The 27158-nt window shown below is 38.6% G+C and overlaps 1 protein-coding gene across 25 annotated transcripts in view; it reads left to right on the top strand.

Moving 5' to 3' along the window:
* ptprt (protein tyrosine phosphatase receptor type T) overlaps positions 1–27158 on the top strand; it is a 1055968-nt gene that overhangs the window by 431044 nt on the left and 597766 nt on the right. For all 25 annotated transcript variants that reach the window (XR_011339907.1, XR_011339906.1, XR_011339908.1 and 22 more), the window contains 3 exons: positions 973–1244; positions 5882–5963; positions 26123–26238. Coding sequence is in view for 21 of the 25 variants with exons in the window: in XM_069884025.1 (XP_069740126.1) it covers positions 973–1244; positions 5882–5963; positions 26123–26238 (470 nt within the window). In the remaining 4 variants the exon portion in view is untranslated. The remainder of the gene's footprint in view (positions 1–972; positions 1245–5881; positions 5964–26122; positions 26239–27158) is intronic.

Below are 27158 nucleotides of genomic sequence, written 5' to 3'. Positions count from 1 at the left end.
AGTTGTTAAAGTGAAATGAATAGTGCAAGTTGACGTATTTTCCAGAAAGCTTTGAAAATATGCCATACGTAACTGGAAATATATTTCTCCTGACTATATCTCTTGAAATAAATCTCTTTTACAGAATCAAAGGTCAAAATTAGTAATGCACTTTATATGAGAATGTGAGATAAATCATTATGTGAAATCTGTGAACTGATTGTTTTTGTAATATTTGAGCATCATGTTTGTTTCTTAACAGCATAATTATGTGTTGGGAACAAGTGCAATAAACATGAATTATTAAGAATAATATTTTTCTTTTGAAGAACATTCCAGTTATATTTCTACCTTCAGCATTTTGCCTCTTATTTATGCTGCGGTTTCTCGGTACATTAGTGAACTGACCTTATCACAACAGATGTAATTTAGAAATGAGTCTTTGTTGTTCAAGCAGACATGAGGGAATATGTGTAATATTACCTTTATGATACAAAGTTGATGAAAATGAATAGATAATATCAGTGGTGGCAATAAGAGATTTCAACATCAAAAGCAAGTTAAAAAATAAAATGTTGTCTACATGCTAATAAGGGGAAATGAATGTCATTTTGAATACATTTTCAAACAATCGGACTTTGGTCATTCCATGGCCATTGAAAGCATGAATTTGCAGAATGAAATGGCTTTATCCTTTTGTATCTATAGCTATTCCGCACTGATCCATGGCAATAAACTTTTAAAATATAAGAGCAATCTTTTTGCTGCTGTGTGTTATACTTGGAATGTCCTTTTGCATATTTTTGACAAAATTGGAAAATTATTACTCCAAAACTAAAGTGAAACAATGAGGGGTTCAGTTGTTATTATATCAATGTGCCTTCATTTTATCTGCTTATCTAACAAATTCAAACAAAACAAGATTGACAAATAATTAAAAGTGTAATGCATCAATATTTCAAGATTCTACTAAAATATTTTTTTAACTTCTAGGAACCTTTATGATGGTTAACAGCTCTGGACTAATATCAGGACAGAAGGCTCATCTGATGTTGCCCATATTAAAAGAGAATGACACGCACTGCATCGACTTTCATTATTTTCTGTCAAGCAAGGATAGATCCAGCCCAGGGGCCTTGAATGTCTATGTGAAAGTCAATGGAGGACCTCGAGGAAATCCTGTATGGAATGTGTCTGGTATAGTTACTGAAGGCTGGATTAAGACAGAGTTGGCCATCAGTACATTTTGGCCAAACTTCTATCAGGTAAATAGATATGAGAGTAAATGTAATCCATCAACAGAGTGTAACATTTGCGCACATTTCATTTGTTAACATTGCTTTCTCTGACTGTAAGAGGCAATTCCTGCTGATGGGAAATCTGTCTGGCTTATGGTAGACTCAAGCAAATCTTGTGTAATATTACAACTGTTTTATTACATGATTTAAAAAAAAGGGATCTTGCTGTGTTATAAGCTTCATCTGTTATAGTGCAAACTTTCCTTCCTGATCAGAGTAAAAGTGGATGAGGAAAGCATCATGCAGGCTTCAAAGATGTTGTGGATGAGGAACAAGTTAATAAAAGCAATAATCTTACCTAACGTTCTGAGAAGAAATATTGTTTCAAAATAAAGTTAGCCTTAGTTTATTAGAGATTCCCACATTTAAGTCCTGCCAAACCAACCCCAATAATTTGGGTACTTTGCAAGCCAAAAAGGACAGACCTTCGATTTGAACTTGTTAGAAACAGAAGTACCTTCACAGAAATTGCTCGAGACAAAAATTGAGAACAAAGAACATTTATTATACAATAATGCAAAGTTGGGTGCTTCCCCTTACCCTGGGAATACACACATACACTGGGGCTCACCCAACTTTTATACAGTTTATCTCAGTATAGGAATACCATCCCCCTTGCATTCTTCTGCCTCCTGGATGGGTTTGGCATTAGACAATCCTGTCTGCCTATGTGCTGTTTCTGTGAACTTGGAGGACCAGGGGGTATCCTGTCTGTGTCTCATCATGTCATTATCCTTATTGTCCTTATTCACAAACCTGTCTTTGTTCTAATTTACACCTTCCCAACTCTCAGGGCTACAACCTCTTCATATGTAGAACTTGCTAATACTGTCTAGGGCTTACTAATTACATATGCAAAACCTGCTAATTCTATCTAGGGCTAGAAGACCCTTATCTTACTCAGACTGACTGGCTTCCTACATTCTAATATCTATTCTTATCCTGTTCATACTGACTTTATTCATTACACATATATCTATACTAGTTTCTCATCTTCATATTTTTATATCAGTTTTACTCATCTCTCACAATCCTCACTTTTCTTTTAGATCAGTGTTACTCATCTCTCACAAACTCAAATGGGAATGGCACAATCCAAGCACCCTGGTAGCTATCTTGGCAGAATTCAATGCATCCACTTCCTAATGCCTTTTCAGCTGCCTTCACAATCATCAGTCTAAGTCTGCCAGTCCATGGAATCTTCTTATCAGGCATTAAGGGTTATCAGGTGACCTGCTTTAAATGACCAATAGCTGATTGGCAGGAAACAAGGGGATCCTCTTTTGGTTGGCCCCAGGTTGCCAGTGGTGTTTCACAGGGGTCATGTTGGGGCAGCTTATTTTTATGTTGTATTTAAGTGATTTGAATTATGGAATAGAAGGCTTGCAGATTGATAACAAGATAGGTGGTAGGGCAGGTGCTTCTGTGGATTCTAAAAGGCTGCAGAGTGACTTGGATAGATTAGGAGAATGGGCAAAGAGGTCACAGATGAAATATAATATTAGAAAGCACTTTGGTAGAAGAAATAGTCTTTTCTCGATGGGGATAAAATTCAAAATTTGGAGTGGCAAAGGGACCTGGGAATCCTCGTGCAGGATGCCCTGAAGTTTGACCTCTCGATTGAGTCAGTGGTGAAGAAGGCAAATGTTACGTTAGCGTCCATTTCTCGAGAAATAACATATAAAAACAGGGGTGTAACATGAGACTCTATAAAGCACTGCTGAGACCTCACTTGGAGTATTGTGTACAGTTTTGGATGCCTTATTTGAGAAATAACTGTTGAAGAGGGTTCCGAGAAGATTTAATAGAATGTACCAGGAATAAAAAGGTGAGGATATGAGGAGCAATTGATGGCTCTTGGACTGTATGAATTGGAGTACAGAAAGATGAAGGGTGCCTCATAAATGCTTTTCAAATGGTGAAAGGTTTGGATAAGGATGCTTCCCATGGTTAGGGATTCGAGGACAAGAGGATATAACTTCAGGATAAACGGCATCAATTTTGAAACAGAGATGCAGAAACATTTCTTTACTCAGAAGGTCGTGAATCTGTGGAATTTGTTGCCACAGGCAGCTGTGGAAATAGCTCGTTGGGAGTATTTAAGGCAGAGATCGACAGTTATTTGATTAGTCAGGACATCAAGGGTTATGGGGAGAAAGCTGGGAAGTGTGGCTGAATGGGTGGATGGATCAGCATATTATTAGAATGGCAGAGCGGACTCATGGGCCTACTTCTGCTCCTATATAAATATATATATATATATATGTATATATATATATATATATATATATATATATATAGTGATCATTAATCACTGATATAGGTGCTTGTGCCTTTCGAGTATTAAGGTAATTAAGTGTTCAGAAAGTATGAGTAATGGGTAATTTTGGATATTACGGTATGTCTAAATATTGGGCATGTTAGGCTAGTTTCAATATTGTGTTATTTTGCAGACAGGTGTAATGGTTATCCACCAGAAGATTTGTTCTCTTTAGGAATCCTGAGAGCCATCTATTTCAAAATACAGGTATACTCCACTTTACCAATACTCGAATTATGAACATTTGCTTTTACGAAGAAAGCTGTGTTCACTTTTACAAAAGGATTTGAATGGGTTTTAGCTTTTATAGAAATAGCATCCAAGAGTAATGAATGGGTCCTCACTTTACGCTATTTCGGCTTACGAAAGATTTCCTATACCTTCATATATCTTTCTCATTAAAGGAAATATTGTTTATCTTTTCAGAATGGTCTATTTCATGCTGATTCAATATTCTAACAACTATTTTTTTGAGTTGTATAAATCCTTCGAATGCTCTTTTCTATTGGTGGTGATTTTGAATTGTTAAATGACTGATTACTGATGATTGTATTTAAAACAAGAGGCAGGAAAGCCTAAAATTATGATTTTATTCAATCTGATTTGATGATGAGATTGAGTATGACCATATTAATGAATTATTACCAGGCCTTAAGGGGTTAAATTATTGGGGCTTGCCTGGCCAAGCTGGATGAAGGGTTCTGACTCCAAGCATCAGCCATTCCTGTACTCTCACTGATGCTGCTTAACCCACCGAATGCCTCCAGCTGATTGTTTTTTTGTTCCAGTTTCCAGCATCTGCGTCAGTCATGTGTTTCATGAACAAGTTTGTCATTGTTTCGTATTGGTGGCACAAGAATGCATAAGGTTCTCCTACACTGTCATTCTCACCCTTATTTTTGGCTATGGCCTGGCTTAGGACTCTGCTCAAAGTTTATGAGACCCCTTTCCTTTGCTTACCAGTGACTATATCTCATGAGGAGTTCAGGAGATCCAGTAGGTCACCAGAGAACCTCGAAAATTTATACAGGTTTAATGTGGAGAGCATTCTGATTGGTTGCATCATTGTTGGATATGGAGGTGCCGACGCACAGGACAGGAAAATATTCCAGAGAGATGTTATCTCGGACAGCAACATAATGGGCATCGGTCCTCACTCCATTGAGAGTGACTGATGCCCATCTACAAGAGGGGGTTTCTTAAGAAAGGAGCCTCTTTCCTTAAGGGACCCCCCCCCCCCCCACTACCCAGGACATGCCCTCTTCTCACTGCGACCATCAGGAAAGAGGTACTAGGCTGAAGACAAACACCCAGCTGCACAAGGACAGCTTTTCCCCCTTTGTCATTAGATTTGTGAATGGACAATGAACCACAGACATTATCACACATTTCCTATTGTTTTTGCACTGTTTTATATTTTGAAATATAATTTAAAGTAATATTTTCACTGTAACAATGCCACAAAACAAGAAATTTCTTGACATGTTCATGACAATAAATCCTGATTCTGATTGTGGAAGCAGAAGAGTTGAGTTGATTTCTTCCGTTCTTCTCTCCTACCTACTACATAAAAAAAACATTTTTTAAAAATGAATGATTTCAGTTCGTGGCCCTTCTTAAAAATGCTCTTGGCCCTGGGGGCCCCCGTTGAGAATGGCTGCACTAGCATAATAAAGAATTTTGAAGGGTTAATACAAAGGATCTATTTCGTATTAGTGGAAATCAATAAAAAGAAAAAATGTGTATAAAATTAGAACTAAACAATTTGCATAAAAAAGATACAAAGTTAATTTCCCACAAGTGTTGGGGAATTCTGGAGTTCGGCACCTAAATCCATGCTTTGTATCTTTGGTTAAGTAAAATATTGAGGACCTGAGATGAACAGATTTCTGCTGGGTAAGGGTAGCAACTGAAATGGATCAAAGGAAAATAAACAGTGGTGAATTACAGATAAATAATTGACTGGAGTTGCAGATCCTGGGGGAAAGGGAGGGAAAAAAATGTTATTTGCTTTTTTTCAAAATATGTCAGTTCCAATCATTAAAGTAGCTACCCCAATAATCAAGTGTAAATCATTTATGCAGGACGTAAAATTTTGCAAATAAAATCATGACATTCAAAAAAACCCAAAGAACTTTCTGTAGAAGAAGCTTGGTTTATTTATCAATATGTTCAGGTAACAGTTAATATGGAAATAAGTTATTAACCAATTTTAACCATCTAATTTTATTTCATATTAAGGACTGAATTTATTAATCACCAATCTTTTTTTTTCCCATTTCAGGTTATCTTTGAATCAGTTGCTTCAAAAGGCCATCCTGGATACATTGCTATCGATGAAGTTAGAGTACTTGCTCATCCTTGCAGTAAGTAATCCGATCAAATGTATCATAAAAATTCATTGCTAACTGGATAACAAATAGTTCAAAATCTAACATGTACCAGAATCAATTTCTTCGCAATGGACAGTTTTAATAATAGGAATTAACATGGAATGGGAAACCCCAGCGAAGGTGATGTGACTAAACTTACTGAAGTGATATTGTACATAGACTGAAAAAAATCTGGAAAAAAAGATAAACAACATGATGAGGGTAATGTAGTGTGAGTTCATTGTTAGGATGCAATAGAGAATATCTACCCAGATATTTTTTTAATGCTTCTCCTTCACTTCATGATGGAAATAAATATCTTGCACCCAAGTTTGCATCAAATACTTCTGAAGCGGTGAGGTGTTCATACCAGCTTAAAATATTCACCATTTCAGTGACCTGAACATGGAAATAGGCAAAAATACTCAAATTATTCCTTTAGACAGGTATATTGTTTGGAGAGGAATGGGCCTTGAATCAGGTTACATAGTAAGCTCATGTTTCTAAATGGATACTGGTCAATAAAGCAAATCAAAATTTAAAAATTGACATTAAAACGATCATTTGACAAAAGTCAAAAATCATCACTTGGACCTATTACAAACTCTAACGCAATTCAAAAAATTTCATTGATATGAAAGTGCAGTGTGACCTTGAGAGCAAATGCTGATCTAATAAGCAGCACTCCTGATGTACCTAATTTATCACTGAAACCCTGTTTTCTTGTCCCATGTTCTCTGCCTGACATATATTGTACATTGGGAGGTTAAAATTATTCTGCATTGCCTCTCCATGTATCATTTCTCTCCCAAACACTTCAGCAAGCAGACTTTTGAGGCTTTTACGTGGAATCACTTTGATCGGGAATCATGCTTCAAAGATTTTGTTAAAAATCACTTCTGAATTTTGTCGTTCCTGATCCTGAAAAGAAATAAGAATGCCAACAGCTTTCATTGTTACTAGAGTAAACTATCTTGATGCCAAAGAAGGATGGATAGTCTAAATCTTTTCTCCAGGATAAAGGTGTCACACACCAGAGGACATGCATTTCGGGCAGTGGTTCTCAACCTTTTTCTTTCCACTCACAAACTATTTTAAGTAATCCCTATGCCATAGGTGTCTGTGATTAGTGAGGGATTGTTTAAGGTGGGATGTGAGTGGGAAGGGAAGGTTGAGAATCACTGCTCTATACTCAATTGTTACTAAAATATTTTGCTTGAGAAATATGGTCATTGGCCCATTTCCTTTGGAGTTATGAAATAGGGCACATAATGAGTCAATTAGGTTCGATTAAAACAGTGGATTTCAAACTTTTCTTCCTACCTACATACTATCTTTAGCAATTCCTTACTAATCACAAAGCTCCTATGGCATAGGGAATACTATAGTGGAAAGAAAAATGTTGAGAACCACTGACTTAGGGTGGAGGTGGGGGAGAAGGTTTAAGGGAGATATGAATGGCCAATGTCTTGCACAGTAGTCAGGGTCTGAAATGATCAGAGGCATGGTGGGAACCTGATACAATAGTAGCATTCGAGAGGTTTCCAGATGGATACATGAATATGGAGGGGATGGAGAGAATACTTATCAAGTGTAAGCACCAGCCTTGGTGTTTAGCACAGACATGTTGGTTGGAGGGCCTGTTCCTGCATTGTGCTGTTCTGCATTCCATGTCTGTTCCAGACAGAAACTGTATCTGTGCCAGTGACCCATGGCTGGAAGAACTCAAGACAATCTGGATGGAGTTTGGCACTCCTATTTTTTGATAACGAATTGCCTAAAAAAATTATAAATGGCAATCTTATTCCACAGATGTTGAGAATTGAGCAGGAAATGAATGATTTATTTTCATGTAATTTAAAAAGCATGAGAATTCTTTAATGGCAGAAAGCTATTTGCAGCTGAGAATTATTGGAGAGAGACGTAAATGGAGCAAAGACAGAACCTAAGGATAAACATTTCTAATCAGTATTACTGATGAACAAGAAGGAACATGAACATTTTAAGAAGCTTGTTGAGCATCCCCAGATATTCTTCACTCTGTGAGCCATAATCTATTGCTTTAAATAAATAATAGCACTCTCCACATAAAGAGAAATATTTGAGCATGCAAGTTCAGTTATTTAGACCTAATGAAGTACTTAACTGAACTGACATTGTGAAAACTGAACACTAATCTTCCTTTAATTAGCCCATTGGTGCAAGCAAAATATATCACATAGATAGCATTACCTTTGCCAAGCATCAGAAACTAATGTTATTTATTTAGTCTCTCTGAAGAAAAAACTTCAGTTGGTGGCCATCCATTCTTTAATTGGGTGATTACAAATTTAAAACTCCTGATGGTAAAGGTGTAGAGATGGGACAGGGCAACTCAGCCAACCTATTTTCATTCAGAGAAACATGTTCCAGGTTGTCCGGGCCATTGAAAAGCAGCATGTCCACCTAAAACAGAGAGGTGCTTTTGAACTTATGGCAAATTGAGGTCATTCCTCAGTTGCAAAGTGCAAACACCAGAGGGCAACTGCACAAAGTGAAAGGAGGAAAGTTTAGGGGAGACATCAGGAGTAAGTTTTATTACACAGAGAATCATGGGTGTCTGGAATGCTTTACCGGGGATGGTGGAAGAGGCTGGTCCAATCGGGACATTTAAAAGACTCTTGGACAGGCACATGGATGCAAGAGAAATAGAGGATTATGTGTGTGAGGTAGGGAGTTTAGTTTGTTGAGTAGGTTTATATTGGTCAGCACAAGGGCCTGTACCAGGCTGTAATGTTCTATTATAATATAATTATAATATAATATAATATATTATTATATATTCTTTAAGCTCCTCATTGCCATTTTTAGGCCCAAATGCTTGAAGTTTGCACTGTGCAGTTGGATCAGTTTTTTATCTGGACTCCTCAGAAATCTCCTGCTCACTCACAGCCAGTTTGAAGTCACTTCCTGCACTGGTCTCCTCCCTCCCTTCACCCAGCCATCCCTCCTCCCCTTGATCACTGCTGTCCCCTCCCTCCCTCCCTCTCTTCTCCACCTATCACCTCCTGCCTTTGCGATCACACCTCTTTTGTTGGGATGCCTGCTGACATTTTTCCATACTTTGATGAAGGACTGAAGCTCAAGTCGTCAGTTATGTATTTTTACCGTTGCTTTATAAAGGAGCAGCTGAGTATCTCCAGCATTGTCTTTCTGTACTTCCCTCACTGAGCTACTGACCACCTCAGCAAGGTAACAAGTGAAGTTCACATCCTCAAAGAACCAGCGTATAATTTCCCCATTATCTCCAGCAAGCATCATCTGATTGACACTTTGCTCGCAGGGCAAGGACTTCCATGCCAGATCATCCGAGATGTCTTCTTTCTTCAAAAAACATGGATTCCCCTCTACCACCATCAACTTGTTCCTCACTCGTATGTTCTCCATTACCCGCATCTGCCCTGGCCCCCTCCCCCATCACATGCAACAAGGGCAGGGTTTCCCTTGTCCTCACCTGCCACCCCACCAGCCGCCACATCCAACATATCATCCTCCACCATTTCTGCCACGTGAACCCACCACAAAGCACATCTTCCTTTCAGCTCTCATCTCCGCCTTCTGCAGGGACCTCTCCTTCCATGACTCCCTCGTCCACTCCTCCCTTCCCACCGCTCCCTTGGTATCTACCCCTGTAACCATGGGAGATGCTGTACTTACGCTCACACCTCCTCTCTCACCACCTTTCAGGGTCCAAAACTATCCTTCCAAGTGAAGCAACACTTCTTGCGAATCTGCAGGGAGCATCTACTTCATCCAGTGCTCGCGTTGTGGTCTCCCTTTGTTGAGCACCTCAACTCTGTCTGTTGCAATAGCAGGGATCTCCCAGTGGCCTGCCATTTCAATTCCCTGCCTCAAATCTGTCCATGTTCTCAGACTGGCACCACCTGCAAATTGGAGGAACAACACTTCATATTCTGTCTTAGCACCCTCCAACCAGATGCCATTAACACTGACCTCCAGTTTCCATTTCCCCCTCAATCCCAATGACCTCTTCTCTCTTGTTCTCTGTCCCTCTCTCTTCCCTTTCCCTTCTGTCTCCTTTCCCCCAGCTCTGCATTCACAGAGCCAACTGCACCTCCCCCAGTCAATTTTCACCTTTCCTCTCTCCTGTCTTCCTATCCATAACCAATTAACACCTTTTGTCCGGTGGTCTGTACTCCTCCCTCTGCCCTTTCATTTAATTCAACCACGTGCCTGCTTTACGCTCTACATTGAAGAATGGCTCAGGCTCAGAATGTCAATAGTATATCTTTACCTCCTCTAGACACTGTGAGACTGGCTGATTTCCTCCCGTGGAAATATTACAATCACAGCGTATGCAGACTTTTGTGTTTCACATCATCTGACTGAGACCCTGACTTTTCAAAAGAGCTCCAACTACATGCCAGGAAAAGGGAGAAACTGTTTCCTTGTTCATATTTTAGTGTGGCCTGACAATTCTCACCTGATATACTCCTCCTCTTCCCATTTCACCCCCTACACCTACCCTCCACTCTGAGAATCAAAGGAATGATTCCAGTTTGGCTTTGGGGTACTGTTCTGGTTTCTCAGGAGTATTTGTAATCTCGTAAAGGATTTAATTGTGAAAGCCTGGCCATGTTGTTCTATCCCTTCAAATATTTGAGAAGCCACAAGATTATAAAGAACTCTAATTTTTGATGTTGTTGAAATACATCAGTATTTTAGTTGTAATTACTTGATTTCTAACATGCAAAGAGTACTCCCGGATATCACTCATTCTTAATTTTTATAGTAGAAGACTGTTAAATTTAGGGTGGGCATTGGGGAATTTAGATGTGCAGCATTGTAGCATTCCTTCATGCCCATTAGTTTGTGTCCCCCAAATACACCAATTAAACCACAACCCCCTTGCATTTTTGAAGGGTGAGAGAAAGACGCGGGAAAAACAGACAAATTCCTTAGACAGCACCGGCTTCGAACCCAGGTCGCTAGCACTGTAATGGAATTGTGCCAGGATACTGGACCTCTTTCAGATGTATTCCATCCTTTTTGTATAGGTCGTACCTTCCCCAAAAGAGATCTCAGTGCCCTCTGCACCATTTTCTCAGCCACACATTTATCTGCCTGATCTCACTACTTTTGCTGTCACTCGCACAAGGCACAGGGAATAATTCTGAGATGACCACGCTGGAGATCCTGCTTCTAAGCTCCTTCCTAATTCCTTGTATTCTCCCTTCAGGACATCCATACTTATCTTTCCTATGCCTTTGGTAACAACATGTACCAAGATTTATGGCTGTTCACCCTCTCTCCCCAGAATGTTTTGGACCCAATTGGAGACATCCCGTGGATGGCACCTAGGAGGCAACACCGAATGTCTTTATCAGATCCGCAGAATCTCTTTTCCATCCACCTCATAATAGAATCACTGATCACAACTGTATGCTTCTTCACCTTCTGTATCACTGGTCACCATGGTTGTCCTCTGTCAGGTCATCCTCATTAATACTATCCAGGATGATATACCAATTGCTGAGGGGGATGGCCACAGAGGTGCTCTCTACTAACTCCTGGTAGCTCCTGTCTATTATCGTTTTATTCTCCCTAAAGAGCAGTAGGTCATCAAGCCGCAGTGCCAGTTCCTTATTATGGCCCCTAAGGTGCTGCTCCTGGCATAGATGTAGGCATCAGGGAGGCTTGGAGTTTCCCAGCAACCTCCCATATGCTCTCACCACAGAGCACTAGCCCTACAGACATAATGTTGAATCTATAAACAGTTTAATAAGTAATGCACAATTCCCTTACCCTCATCATTAATTGTACTTTATCCTGGGAGAAGTGAAATACCTCACATCATGATATGGGCTTAACCTTGGTGACTTTCTGAAATTCTGAAATCCTGACTGTAGTGATGTAATGTATTCTGGTGACTGCTTGCTATTGGTTATGACTGTAGATTAGCCCCACTCTCCTGCTATAACAGATGGTGCAATTTATCCCACTGATCAGTAGAGGTGGCTTCTTCTGTTAATAAAAGCCTATAGAATATATAAGTCTGGTCCTTGCTTATGGCATATCACTAACATCATTCTTTTTTAATGATTAAAAAAAAGCATGAACATAACTGATCTTATTCTACCAGCTGCCCCAAATCACTGGCTTGTTTTCCCACGCTGACCAACATTTGCTTCTGATTGTGTTTACAAGGAAGTGAACTCAAAAATAACTGCAAGAACAGTTAAAGTTCAACAACAACAAAAAATCTGATAGATACTCATGATTTATCAATTCATACAATCAAATATTTTACAACAATTTGTTATAATTAGTTATAAAAAATAGAAAATACTGGAAACACAAGGGAGTATCTGGATAGTCAAAAAACATTGCAGGAGATGACAGCCAGCCAAAAACCTTGCCAAGAAATTCATGAGTTGGATTCATAGCCAGAGGGGTGTTTTTGCCAATTATTATCCCAACTAATTGGGTCACTTCAACCATGATTATGTTAAAGGGGAATAGAAAATGGGTGGTTGGCAGGTGGTTGGAACACCTGTGCTCCTCCCCGTCCCCATTTTTCTTCAGGTGTCTGCCTGATTTTATGCACCCCTGAGGAAGGGTTCAGGCCCAAAGCATCGACTGCCTTTGACTTCCCATGGATGCTGCGTAACCTGCTGAGTTTCTTCAGCACTACACACCAGCATCTGCCATTTTTTTAAAATAAACCATCATTCTTGGAATGACAACATATTCCAGTTTCCATCAACATTACTGTAAGGAACTATGGTGTGACCTATTTATTGAAAAAAGTTTAGTTTATTAATTATGTTGGAATGAGAAATATCTAGATGAAGTGAAAAGAATATTTTGCAAGTTGCAATGTGCGGTAGTTCTGGTGAATTAACAGCTCTTCGGGTCATGAAGATCAATCCCTCCACACTATGTTGTACTTATTAAACAGTGTAAATCTGGTCATTAGTGGGCTAATGATAGGAAAAGGAGGAAAAGTCACTGAAGTCGATCATTAGTGTCCTCCAGGGGCATCTCTGCACACAACTCTGTCCCTGTGTGATGGCGATTATTTTATAACTGATCACAAATTTCAAAGCAGATCTTCAATTATAATTCTGTTGTATTGCTGCCTCATTCAAGAGAGATGAACAGTCAGTACAGCTTCTGTATGATTATTCACACTGAGAGAATAAAGTTACATTTTGATGTCTTTTCACAAGAGGAATATCCATCCAAGGCGACAGCCTTCTTATCCATTTTTGTTCTATTTTATTTAGAAGAGTTGAGACTGTTTGGAATGTAAAGGAACCAACCGTTTTTATTTCAGTAAAATGCCTTGCACTGAGAGGACCACTTTAAGTTGCAACCCAATGCCATCCGATGAATATTGATTCAGAAAAATGGCTTCCATTTATTGAGATTACCCTCAGTCAAGATCAACGTCCTTCTGGAATCTCTCCAGAAATCCTTTATCAACCAGACAGAACATGCTCCGTATAGTTTTCAGTTCCAACCAGAGCTCCATCAGGGGTGTTCAAGAGGCCACCAACAAATACAAGTTGACCTCTTGTTTCTATGAGTCTCAGGGGAGCAAGAATATTTAAGATTTTTTCTGCATTTCAGTCACAGTTGGCAAATGCTCACTTGACTGCACATTATTGAATGGAGGTGAAAATAGCAGACAGCGTGATGTTGGAGAGCATCTACGTGAGGATAACGTACAAGTGTGGAGTTCTCATGTCACGATGTAAGATTATCCTCCATTATGATTGACTGTCTTCGGAAAAGCATAAAAAAGAAGATGCCTGTCTGGGAAATCAAGGCAATAAATTGCTCCTCAGCCACCAGCTATTGGAAGGGCCTTGGAAATAAGAGGCTCATCATCTAACTGAAGAGTATGAATGAAAGTGGAATATCATTCTCACTTCTTTGAAGCAGATAAATGGAAGTCGTCATTGCCAAGATTAAAGTTCGGTTTCAAGAAAAAGGTATTCTGATGGAAAATGGACACAGGTCACCAAGACATGATTTCCACAACTTTGAGCTATTTGTATAACCATAATGTGTAGAATCAAGTGGTAATGAAATTGATGGTGGTGACATTGCAAATGGAATTACATGCAGAAAGCACACAAGTTCTAATAGGCTCACTGCTCATATAACAGTTTATGACATGGAAACAAGCCATCTCGGCCCTTCGAGTCCACGCCAGTTCACTCAAACAACTCCGTGAGATCCCGCCACCTATTCTCCGCCCATAACCCTCCAACCCCCTCCTATCCATGTATATATCCAGCCTCCTCTTAAATGAAAGAATTGACTCTGCCTCAACTATTTCCTCCGGAAGATTATTCCATTCAGCCACCACTCTGAGTGAAGAAGCATCCTCTAATGTTGCTCCTAAAATTTTGCCCCCTTACCCTCAACTTTTTTTAAAATTTTTTATTTTTCACACCATAAACCACATTAACCAAGATACATACATTTTCCTTTTCAAATATATACAGTGTCATTTTCTCCCCCCTTCTCCCATCCCTCCCTCCCTACCTCCCCCCCCCATCCATTTAAAGTACAAAATCAGTCAAACAATGTTGTCATTCAATAAAAATAAACAAGAAATTCCACTGAGTCAATTCTTTTCATTTCCTTCTCCTTTCGTTATTTTAGGTGGTAGATGTCCCCAGTAGGTTTTCTCTATTGTGTTTCATGTATGGCTCCCATATTTGTTCAAATATTTCAATATTATTTCTTAAATTATATGTTATTTTTTCTAATGGAATACATTTATTCATTTCTATATACCATTGATGTATTCTCAAATTATCTTCTAATTTCCAGGTTGACATAATACATTTTTTTGCTATGGCTAGAGCTATCTTAACAAATCTTTTTTGTGCACCTCCAAATCAAGTCCAAATTCTTTGTTTTTTATATTACTTAGGAGGAAGATCTCTGGGTTTTTTTGGTATATTGTTTTCTGTAATTTTATTTAATATCTGGTTTAGATCTTCCCAAAATTTTTCTACTTTCTCACATGTCCAGATTGCATGAATTGTTGTTCCCATTTCTTTTTTTACAACGAAAACATCTGTCAGATACTGTTGGGTCCCATTTATTTAACTTTTGAGGTGTAATGTATAGCCTGTGTATACAGTTATATTGTATCATACGTAACCTCGTGTTTATTGTATTTCTCATAGTTCCAGAGCATAACTTCTCCCATGTTTCCTTCTTTATCTTTATATTTAAATCTTGTTCCCATTTTTGTTTAGTTTTACCATTTGTTTCCTCATTCTCCTTTTCTTGCAGTTTAATATACATATTTGTTATAAATCTTTTGATTATCATTGTATCTGTAATCACATATTCAAAGTTACTTCCCTCTGGTAACCTCAGACTGCTTCCTAATTTGTCCTTCAAGTAAGATCTCAATTGGTAATATGCCAGCACTGTATCTTGAGTTATATTGTATTTATCTTTCATTTGTTCAAAGGATAATAATCTATTTCCTGAAAAACAATTTTCTATTCTTTTGATCCCTTTTTTCTCCCATTCTCTAAAGGAAAGGTTATCTATTGTAAAAGGGATTAACTGATTTTGCGTCAGTATTAGTTTTGGTAATTGGTAATTTGTTTTATTCCTTTCTACATGAATCTTCTTCCAAATATTGAGCAGATGATGCAACACTGGAGAACTCCTACGTTGTATCAATTTTTCATCCATTTATGTAATATATGTTCAAGTATCTTCTCCCCTATTTTATCCAGTTCTAATCTAGTCCAATCTGGCTTTTCCCTTGTTTGATAAAAATCTGATAGGTATCTTAATTGTGCGGCTCTGTAATAATTTTTAAAGTTTGGCAGTTGTAAGCCTCCTTGTTTATACCATTCTGTTAATTTATCTAGTGGTATCCTCGGTTTCCCCCCTTTCCATAAAAATTTCCTTATTATTTTCTTTAACTCCTTGAAGAATTTCTCTGTCAAGTGTATTGGCAATGCCTGAAATAGGTATAATATCCTTGGGAAAATGATCATTTTAATACAGTTTATCCTTCCTATTAGTGTTAGTGGTAAATCTTTCCAATGCTCTAAATCGACCTGTAATTTTTTCATTAGTGGATAATAATTGAGTTTATATAGATGGCCGAGATTTTTATTTATTTGTATACCTAGGTATCTTATTGCTTGCATTTGCCATCTGAATGGTGATTCCTTCTTAAATTTTGAGAAATCCGCATTATTCATTGGCAGTGCTTCACTTTTATTTGTGTTAATCTTGTAACCCGACACTTCTCCATATTCCTTCAATTTCTTATATAATTCTTTCATTGATAATTCTGGTTCTGTTAAGTATACTATAACATCATCTGCAAATAAACTGATTTTATATTCCTTGTCTTTTATTTTTATCCCTTTTATTTTATTTTCTGTTCTTATCAATTCTGCTAGTGGTTCTATAGCTAACGCGAACAATAAGGGTGATAGTGGGCATCCCTGCCTTGTTGATCTGCTTAAATTAAATTGCTTTGATATATATCCATTTACTGTCACTTTCACCAATGGCCCCTTATATAATGCTTTAATCCAATGAATATACTTCTCTGGTAAACTGAATTTTTGCAATACTTTGAATAAATAATTCCATTCTACTCTGTCAAAGGCCTTCTCTGTGTCTAAAGCAACTGCTACTGTTGGCGCTTTACTCCCTTCTACTGCATGAATTAAGTTAATAAATTTACAAATATTGTCTGTAGTCCGTCTTTTTTTAATAAATCCAGTTTGGTCTAGATTTACCATTTTAGGTACATAATCTGCTAATCTGTTTGCTCATAGTTTAGCTATTATCATAATCTGTGTTAAGTAATGATTTTGGTCTATATGACGCTGGTGCGAGTGGATCTTTCCCTTGCTTTGGTATTACTGTAATTATTGCTGTTTTATATGAATCTGGTAAGCTTTGTGTTTTGTCAATCTGGTAGATTACTTCCAGGAGGGGAGGAATTAATAAATCTTTAAATGTTTTATAGAATTCTATTGGGAATCCATCCTCTCCTGGTGTTTTATTATTTGGTAGTTTTTTTATTATCTCTTGTATTTCTACTATTTCAAATGGTTCTGTTAATTTATTTTGTTCCTCTATTTGTAATTTTGGTAGTCAATTTTAGTTAAAAATTCATCTATTTTGTCTTCTTTCCCTTCGTTTTCAGTTTGGTATAATTGTTCATAGAATTCTCTAAAGTTTTCAATAATCTCCGTTGGATTATATGTGATTTGTTTGTCTTTTTTCCTTGATGCCAATACCATTTTCTTAGCTTGTTCTGTCTTAAGCTGCCATGCTAGAATTTTGTGCGTTTTTTCCCCTAGTTCATAATATTTCTGTTTCGTCTTCATTATGTTCTTCTCCACCTTATGTGTTTGTAGTGTTTCATATTTTATTTTTTTATCTGCCAATTCTCTTCTTTTAGTTGTGTCTTCCTTCATTGCTAATTCTTTTTCTATATTTACTTTTTCCCTTTCCAACTGCTCTGCTTCCTGATTGTAGTCGTTCTTCATCTTGGTTACATAACTTATTATTTGCTCTCTGATGAACGCTTTCATTGCATCCCATCGTATAAACTTATCCTTCACTGATTCTGTATTTATTTCAAAGTACATTTTAATTTGTCTTTCAATGAATTCTCTAAAATCCTGCCTTTTAAGTAGCATGGAGTTTAATCTCCATCTATACATTCTTGGAGGGATGTCCTCTCTTACCCTCAACTTGTGTCCTTTTGTTTCAACCTCCCCTGCTCTATCTATTCCCTTCATAATTTTAAACACCTCTATCAAATCCCCTCTCAACCGTCTACATTCCAATGAATAAAGTCCTAACCTCCTCAATCTTTCTCTGTACTCTAGGTATTTTAAGCCAGGCAACATCCTTGTAAATCTTCTCTGCACCCTCTCCACCTTATCTATATCCTTCCTATAATTTGGAGACCAGAACTGAACACAATACTCCAAACCTGGCCTCACAAACACCTTAAACAGTCACAGCATCACTTCCCAGCTCCGAGACTCTATGCTATGATTTATGAAGGCTAACATAACAAATGCCTTCTTAACTAGCCTGCCAACATAGGAATCCACTTTCAAGGAACGCTGCACCATAACTCCAAGATCTCTGTTCTTGTGCATTCCCTAATATCTTCCCCTTCACTACATATGTCCTATTTTGATTATTTTTCTGAAATGAAGCACGTCACACTTCTCTACATTAAATTCCATCTGCCATCTTTTAGACCAATTTTCCAAATCCATCTGTATTCCCTGAAAACCTTCCTCGCTATCCACCACTCCCCCAATTTTTGTATTGTCTGTGTATTTACTTACTCAGTTAACCACCCCATCATCCAAATCATTAATATAAATTATGATCAACAAGGGACTGAGCACCAATCCTTGAGGCACGTCACTCATCACTTGGCTGATACCTCGTGCCTTTTTTACAACAAAACAACATTAGCAACCCTCCAATCCTGCGGCACCACACCATCCTCCAGTGATCGTTGAAAGATCACTGACAGTGCCTCCGCTATTTGCTCCCTGACCTCCCTTAACGTCCTGGGGAAAATCCCATCAGGGCCAGGAGACTTATCCAATTTTACTGTCCCTAGAAGCTCCAAGACCCTCTCTTTACTAATCTCTATCTATTCCATAACTAAGTCATTTGCCTCACATACTCCAATGACCTTTGCCTTCGTGAACACAGATGAGAAAAAATCGTTTAATATCTCTCCCATCTGATACGGTTCCTCGCACTGTTCACTGCTCTCATTTTCCAGCGGTCGTATTCCATCCTTAACCATCCTTATACTATTCACATATCTGTAAAAACCCTATGGATTCACTTTTACCTTATCAGCTATTGACACCTCATACCTTATTTTTGCCTTTCTAATTTCCTTCTTAAGGTTTTTTCCTGCAATCTATGTAATAATCATACATCTTATCCATTTTTTGCTTCTTAAATTTAGTATAATTTTATTCCCTCTTATTCCAAACCAACTTCCTAATTTTTACAGAAATCCTTGGTTTCCTTGATCTTTTGGCCTTGCCTTTTGATCTGACTGGCATGTAAAGATGCTGCAGTCTCAATATCTCTTCTTTAAATACCCTCCAAATCTCCTCTCCATCGTTTCCAGAAAAAAGATCAGCTCATACAATTTTCTGCAAATCCCTTCTCATTTCTTCAAATCTGGCCTCACCCCCCCCCCCCCCCCAACTCGAAGACCTTCACCCTCGGACCTGACCTATCCCTTTCCATATTTAAGTTTAAGTTGATGTTTAAACCTCAGCCACCATCCCTGGCAAAGCATTCCAGGCACCCACAACTCTGTGTTTTTTAAAAAAAACTTGCTCCTGATTATCTCCCCTAAACTTTCCTCCTTTCACTTCCAGAATTGTACAAGCATTGAAACTAAGAGCTTGTTCAATTTGCATAAAGAGAAATTATTTGAATGTCTGCTATAGAAAAATGCAATACCAGCAGAAGTACATTAAGGGGAGAATGAGAGAGGCAATAAAAAGCGAAAAAGTGTTTTTCATCAGACTTATTTCCAATGGCAGCATAACCGTTTTATTAATATGAGGTTAAGCAAGTTTCTGACTGCTCCAATGATCGAGAAATATTCAAATGCTTGATAGAAGCTTTCTGTAGAAATAATAAGTACATCACATTATCTGCTTTTAATTAAATTGTTGACAAGCACTACAGCGAGGACCTGATCAGTTCATGAATGCTGAGTGCCTGAACCTTGTTTGTGAGATCTTTCCTTTCAGAACTGATTATTGGGACTAAAACGTCTCATCACTGACAACCCTGCAACAAGATTATAACATCGGAGAGCGAAACTACCATTTTACTACTTCATTTCCCAGCAATTTACCACCAGCATAATTCTGGATATGCCCTTGCAATTGTAGCTTTCTACTTTGCCATAGCAACCAGAAAATCTAGCGTCTCTTTTTTATTTTCCCTGTGATCATTCTCTACATGCTGGGAAATGACTTCAAAATTCTGAAATAGTTTTAGTGGTTAAGATTTTTTTTTTGAAAAAGCTAACAATTCTTTTCTCCAGGTATTCTGGTTGCCTGATCTCAGATGGTTGTTATAGCAACAGGAAATGCTACTTGTTCCCATTCTCTGATCGCTCAGATGCCTTGTAATGTGTAATTGAATCTGAATTTTGATCCACAATCAAATAATCACAATCCACACCCACTTAGTCTAAAATAAATTTCGATATTAAATATATTGCATGGATATTTTAAAGTCATATTGAAATAAAATATGAAAGCTATGAGGCATACCAGTACCACAATTCACCGAGTCTTGTCAAATGAGGATACACAAATAAGGAGGGACATCGGGGTGGAGGCTCTTCTGCTTTTAAATCCAAAATTTGTTCAAGAGATAGAGAAAAGGAACAGAGTAAGGAATCCCAGAGAACGGATATTTATAAAGAGAAAAGGAATGGAGTAAATAATCCTAGAGGATGTGGACTTATAAAGAGAAAATGAACATGTGTAAAGATTCCCAGAGAACAACAATATTTAAAGAGAAATGGAACAGAGTAAAGTATCCAAGAAAACGGGGTCTTATAAAGAGAATCTATGAGGACCTGGAAAATTTCAGGATGTACCGACCTAAGAGAGGTTCTGCTTCCTCAGGAGTTTGCGGAAGAGCTCGTGGAGTTGTTCAAGTGAACCAGTACGGACTTGAAGGGCCGACATGGCCTGTTTCCGTGCTGTAAACGGTTATATGGTTATGGTTATATAAGGTATTTCAACTTCGACTTTGGCAAGAACTTTGAAGGATAATGAAGACTCCACTTAATTTTTGTTCATATAACCACGTAAGAGACGTTATCAAAAACTGAGAAAAATTAGCTTAAGAAAAGTAAGTTAATTAACTTCAAGAGTTTAAAGACTAACCAGTGTGGAGATAAGCAGCACAGGTCATAATGACTGTGATTGAAACCAAAGAAAAGGACCTGATGCTCTGTTCTGTACAATATGAAATAGTCCCAAAGTCCAAATATCCTTCTTGGATCCATGATGTTCAGCATTCTCCATCTTTGTCTGACCAGGCCTTTCAGTCAGACAAAAGCAATGATTTCTATCTGATTTTGTTAACACTCTTCACTGAGGGAAAGTGGATGGCCACGTCGGACTGAGTGTGACAGCAAGGAGCCCTGAAGTCAATGAGCATCAATGGGAATTCACTCCAGTAGTTAGAAACTCCTCACACAAAGGAAGGTGAATTGTGGTCATTAGAGGGCAATCATTCCTGCCCTAGGACATCACAGCAGGGGTCCTTCGGGCCCATTCATTTTTATCTCCTTCATCAATAACCTTCATTCCATCGTAAGAACAGAAATGGGAATGTTCACTGATTGCAGAAGGTTGAATTTTGTTCTCAGTTTCTGAGAAAATGAGCCAGAATTTTACAAGGCCTGGGAAGATGAAGGCAAGTGCTGATATGTAGCAAGTCGCATTCACTCCACAAAAATGCTTGACAATGAACATCATCTTTAACCACCTTCCCCTGATATTCAATGGCATTATCATTGCAGAGTCTCCTGCCATGAACTTCCTGAGGGGATTACCACTGAGCAGAAATTCAATTCAACAAGTGATTTAACTACCATGGATGATACCTGGATATCTCAATGTAAACAATCAGCATCCTGACCACCCTCATGCCCACGTCCTTCCACAACTAAAAGGCAAATGTCAGTAGTGTGATGAAATACCCTGAATAGTCTGCACATTTGTAACACCACTTTCTATCATGCCTAATGGAAACTTTGAAGATTGATTATACAAATATATTCCAGTTCAAAGCAAAGACAGTAAGGCTGGGGTTGGCCACACTTGGATAATTATGGAAATAAAGGAAAGCATCAAACTAAAACCCCATGCGGACTTAGTCACCAAGACCTGTGGGAAACTAGAATATTGGGAAAACTTAAAAGAACCACAAGGAGATCAATAAAGAAAGGGAAGGTAAATTGTGAGAAAAAATTGGCACAAAGTGTAAAAATGGACAGTAAAAGATTTTTAAGATTATATATAGCAGAAAAGGGTGTTTAAAGTAAATGCGGGCCCTTTGGAGGATTGAAAGGGGAATTGGTATTGGGCAATGAGGAAATGGCAGAAGCTTTAAATCACTATTTTGTGTTGGTCATCATGGTGGAGGAACTGTGTACCATGTCAGAGAAAAGTTATACATGCAGTATAGATGTGTTAAGTGAATGAGGTCTGGCAAATGGAAGATAAAATTATTACTTGAATGGCAAGCAATTGCAGCAAGGGACTCGGGAGTGATGATGCATGAACTGCAAAAGTTTAGTTTGCAGGAACAACAGGCCATCAGGTAGGCAAGTGGAATGTTGATCTTAATGGCCAGAGGAATTCAATTTATAGGAGCAGAGAAGTTATGGTGTAACTGTACAAGGTACTGGTAAGGCCAAATCTGGAGTACTGTGTACAGTTTTGGTCTCCTTATTTGAGGAAGGAATATACAGGCCTTGGAGGCAGTGCAAAGGAGATTCACTAGATTGATTCTAGTGATGAGGGTGTTAGCCTTTGAGGAGAGATTGAAACATCTAGGACTATACTAGCTAGAATGCAGAAGAATGAGAGGGGATGTTATAGAAATGTATAAAATTATGAAAGACATAGATAAGAAAGAGGGAGGTAACTTGTTTCTACAGGTAGGTGAAAGGAGAACTGGGGGACATAACCTCAAGTTTTTGATAGTAGATTGAGGAAGGAGATCAGGAGGAACTGCTTTTCTCAGAGACTGGTGAATTTATGGAATTCTCTGCCCACAGAGCCAGTGAAGGAGACCACATATTTAAGTAAGGATGGGGTAGATTTTTTTGCATAGTAGGGGAATGAAGGGATATGGTGAAAAGGCTGGTAGGTGGAGATTAGCCTATCATCTGATCGGCCATGATCTCATTGTATGGCTAACAGGCTCTAAGGGCTGAATGGCCGACTCCTGCTCTTATTTCTTATGTTGTAATACCTCCATCTACCTTTCGTATTTGTTCTCTCTTTTCCATTTAACTTAATCTATGCTATCGTTACCTTTTCTTTTCTTTTATTGAGGACAGTACATCATCGATTATCCAAAATGGGATTCTCTGAAATCCTCATTTATCCGTATTTTTTTCGGAACTGAACTGACCAGGGACCTTGGGTTCCCTGCAGCAGAGCGGACCTCAGGCTCCCGGGGATGGAGCGCTGGCAGCAGTGCTGCGGACCCTGGGACCCCGGCAACGGCAGCGCAACGGACCCCGGGCACCCGGCGGCAGTGCGGCTGATCTCGTGCTCCCCGCGCCGGCAGCAGCGCTGCGGATCCTGGGGCTCCCGGCGGCAGGTCAGTGGACCCCGGGCTCCCGGTGGCGGACCCTGGGCTCCTGACAGCGGCGGCAGCGGTCGAGCCCCCGGCGCTGGCGGCGGCAAAAGCGGACTCCCGGAGGCAGCGCGGTGGATCTTGGCCCCAGGTTCCCGGCGGCAGCAGCGGACCTCAAGCTCCCGGTCGGGAGCGGGGCCTTGGTGATTGGTGACGGCCAGCATTTTTTGGGGGTAAGAATTCAACTTTATTTTAATTCCCTGTTGTATTACATCGTTCCAAGTGATTTGCAGTTGCTACTGGGCTGTTTTTTTTAAAATGACCAGTCCTCCCAAAAAAAGTTTGTCCGGTGCATTTCGGATAATAGGAGTTGTTCTGTATCTGTTCAAATTGGTCAATATCTCTGGCAATAGATATAATTGTCATTATAAAGTAAACATTTAGGCACCTGCTTGCTTTTTGATCACACCTTGATCACAGCTTTACCTTTGCTACATAAAGAAAGATGCATGTCCATAAAGAAGAGTCCGGCTTCTTCCAAACCACTAGAAAAGGGCAACAGTAGTTCAAGAAGTCACCTCACTAACCATCTTTCCAAGAACTTCAAGGGAAAAAAGCAATAATTGCTTGCAAATTCTAGATGTAAAAAGATTTAAAAAAAACAGGAATGCCATGGAAAGAATCAGGGCATCTTTGAATTGCAGAAATCGCTCAAATTCTTGGAATCAGATCTGAATATAGAGGCACAGCACATGCATATGGAATAGTTTGGTGCAGGGGATCTTAGAGAATTAAAGAGGCATCCTTGACTGAAAGAGAATATGAACATGAACCCTACTAAGATTTCAAAGGTAAAGAACAAAAGAGAAATAAGTTATTCTGGGTCGGTCGGTGCATTGTGCGAGACTGAAAGAAATAGATTGCTCCATCAAATCCAAGCTACTTTCAGAATTGTGATACCTTGGCAGTAACTCTGAGCACAAAGTGATGACTACGTTTTAACGTAAATGTTATCATAGAAAAGAAAATTGAACATGACATGTTTTGTTTTGTAGCAATATGATGGTGGTTCATCTCTACATCTGCTCGATATCAATAGATGCCAAAACAAATTCTATTGCCTGGATCATTTCTAAACTATGAAATAGTGTTTCTTATCTTGTTTCTTAATTTGATCTTTTAAACGTAATTCTACTTATTTGACATCTTTCACCCTTAATGTTCCCAAAGAGGCCAGTTTTTATTTTGTTCAAAAAGAGAACTAGAATTCTATATTTATAGTTTATTTTCAATCGAGTAGTTTTTTCCCCCACTTATCAGTTGCAAGCATGTTGCAAAGCCCGGACTTTTAAATAATATGCATTATTTTGTTACCCCAAGGTTTGCACCATTGCATATATACGAGTTTATTATAATCTCATTACACAAGTACAACCCAATGAAACAGCATTCTCAGGTCCTTGGTGCAAAACATGCAGACACACAGCTCGACATAACACGCATACAGACAAACAATGCACATGCAGGACAAGTATTTATATGTACAATCAAATAAATACTGTTTTGTGAATATGAGAGTCTCAGATAGTTCATAAATGTGAGCGGTTTCTTTGGTCGTTCGGCCTGATGGAGCTGCTTCTGATACTCTCTGTATGTCTTACCCAGAGAAAGGAGTCTCATTGCGAGAGTTGCAGATGAACTCTTGCAGCGGCTTCCTGGTTTCCATGTTGCAGTATGACTGCTGTGGCCAGAGGTTGGAATCTGATTTAGACAGTCAGCTTGCTGTTATTTTTAACAGTTTTGAGGTTTCATGGATTTATTGTGTTACAGATTTTTTTTTTTAATTATTGATTCGTGTTATTGAGAGTTCTTTTTATATCATCCACCTCAGCCACTGTAACTGAAGTTCCTGTTCATCCATCAGAAGAATATACCTGGAAAATATTTCGATCCATTAATTAACAGTAAGAGGCCCTTCAGCCCACAATGTCTGCACAAATCCACATGCCCAAATTAAAGTACTTGTACATGAACATGAACAACTTGTACATGAACAACCTTCCTCTATTCACTGCAAATACCTGTCTCTCGAGCCTCTTGAACACTACTGTTGAACCTGCTTCTATCTCTTCCAGGCACCGTCCACTATCCGTGTAAAAAAAAAAATAAAAATAAAAAACCTTGCCCCACGTATTTCCTTTAAACACTCATCCTCACCTTAAAGGCATGTCCTCTAGGTTTTGACAATTTTACTCTGGGAAGTATGATGCTCAATGTCTACACTATCCAAATCTCCAATAATTTTACAAACTTCTATTATTGTCTCTCTTCTGCCTCTGACATTCCAAAGAAAACAACCAGAGTTTGTCCAACCTCTCCTCATACTGTCCAGTCCAGGCAGCATCTCTTTGATATATTTTCCAAAGATCCCATGCCCTTCCTGTAATGAAATGACTGGAATTGCACTCCAAATATGGACTAATCAATGTTTTCTATCACTGCAACATGACTTTGGTCCTCTCTCAATAACCAGACCAATGAGGCAAATTTACCATAAATCTTCTTTACCAAGCTATCTAGTTATGTGACCACTTTTAGGGGACCATAGACTTAGACCTGTAGATGTCTCTGCACATTAGTGCTGTTAACTGTGCTGTTAAGTGTCAACACCTCGTTCAGTTTCCACATTAAACTTCACAATAATTAATTTTGTTACCTTGGGAATTGTTCTACAGGGAAGGCTCCCCATTTTCTCCGTCTTCAGAATGTGGAAGTGAACGCAGGACAAAATGCAACATTTCAGTGCATTGCCGGGGGGAAGTGGTCTCAGCATGACAAGTTATGGTTGCAGGTTTGTACTTTATCTTCTGTTTTATTTCAACAATAAGATGTTTTTATGTTAGGATTATCTCAAAGCCAAGAATTCAATGGTGTTGCTTCTATCTAGCCCTTTCCTTTACTTTGTTAATGTCATGATCTCTCTGAGCTTCAAAAGGATATCATTTAATAAAGAGTGCCATTACATTTTCATGTTGAAAGATGTATTTTTCGAGGATTTACAGCTTTTGAAACGTTTTTCCCAGAAGATCCCATTTGTCATATGTTCCCATTAGTGTAATGAGGCCCCTGTCCTTTTCAAAGGCTTATTAGAGACTTCCATGGAGCTGCACTTTAGATGACCAGCAAGAGAATTATTCCTTGCTTTTTTTCATTAAAGCGTATATTTAAAGTTAAACCCTAAGTTTCTGATACCTACGGGGATTGGTAGGTTGCTGCAGAAGGTGAATTTTTCAGTTTCTTGAGATTGTTGCGGGATTGGCAAACAGTGAAGCGTGCTCATTTTAAACTTTCGTATTTGTTATCTATTGAGTTTCCACAATATTTTTGATGGTTGCTTGAGGCTGCAGGATGCTTGAATTCTGGATAACGGGGGTTTTATTATATTTCACCCTTCCTCTGTTCTGAATGGGGAATGAACTATCAAACAACATGTAATTTCAAGAGGAACTACTTTTACTGAAGATAGATCCTGTCCGTTAGAATTCCTTCCTGTAACTTTCCCCCCAATGAGGTTAGGGATGTAGATGGGGAAAAGGGTTAGCTTTGACGTGATGGTCGTCTGAAAGGCCATACAATTATATGACACCATTTATACCATAGATTAAAGGTGCAGTTCTCAATATTTGTTCATTAAATCCCAACCATTTGATATTTATACAAAGCCAATTATGCTCTTGAGCAAAACCAGACTGGCGTCCAAATGGTCACTAG

This window comes from Narcine bancroftii, chromosome 6 (genome assembly GCF_036971445.1).
Source record: "Narcine bancroftii isolate sNarBan1 chromosome 6, sNarBan1.hap1, whole genome shotgun sequence".
NCBI classification, from domain to species: domain Eukaryota; kingdom Metazoa; phylum Chordata; class Chondrichthyes; order Torpediniformes; family Narcinidae; genus Narcine; species Narcine bancroftii.
The sequence above is the reverse complement of the archived record's forward strand: the minus strand, read 5'-3'. Positions and strand labels throughout refer to the sequence as shown.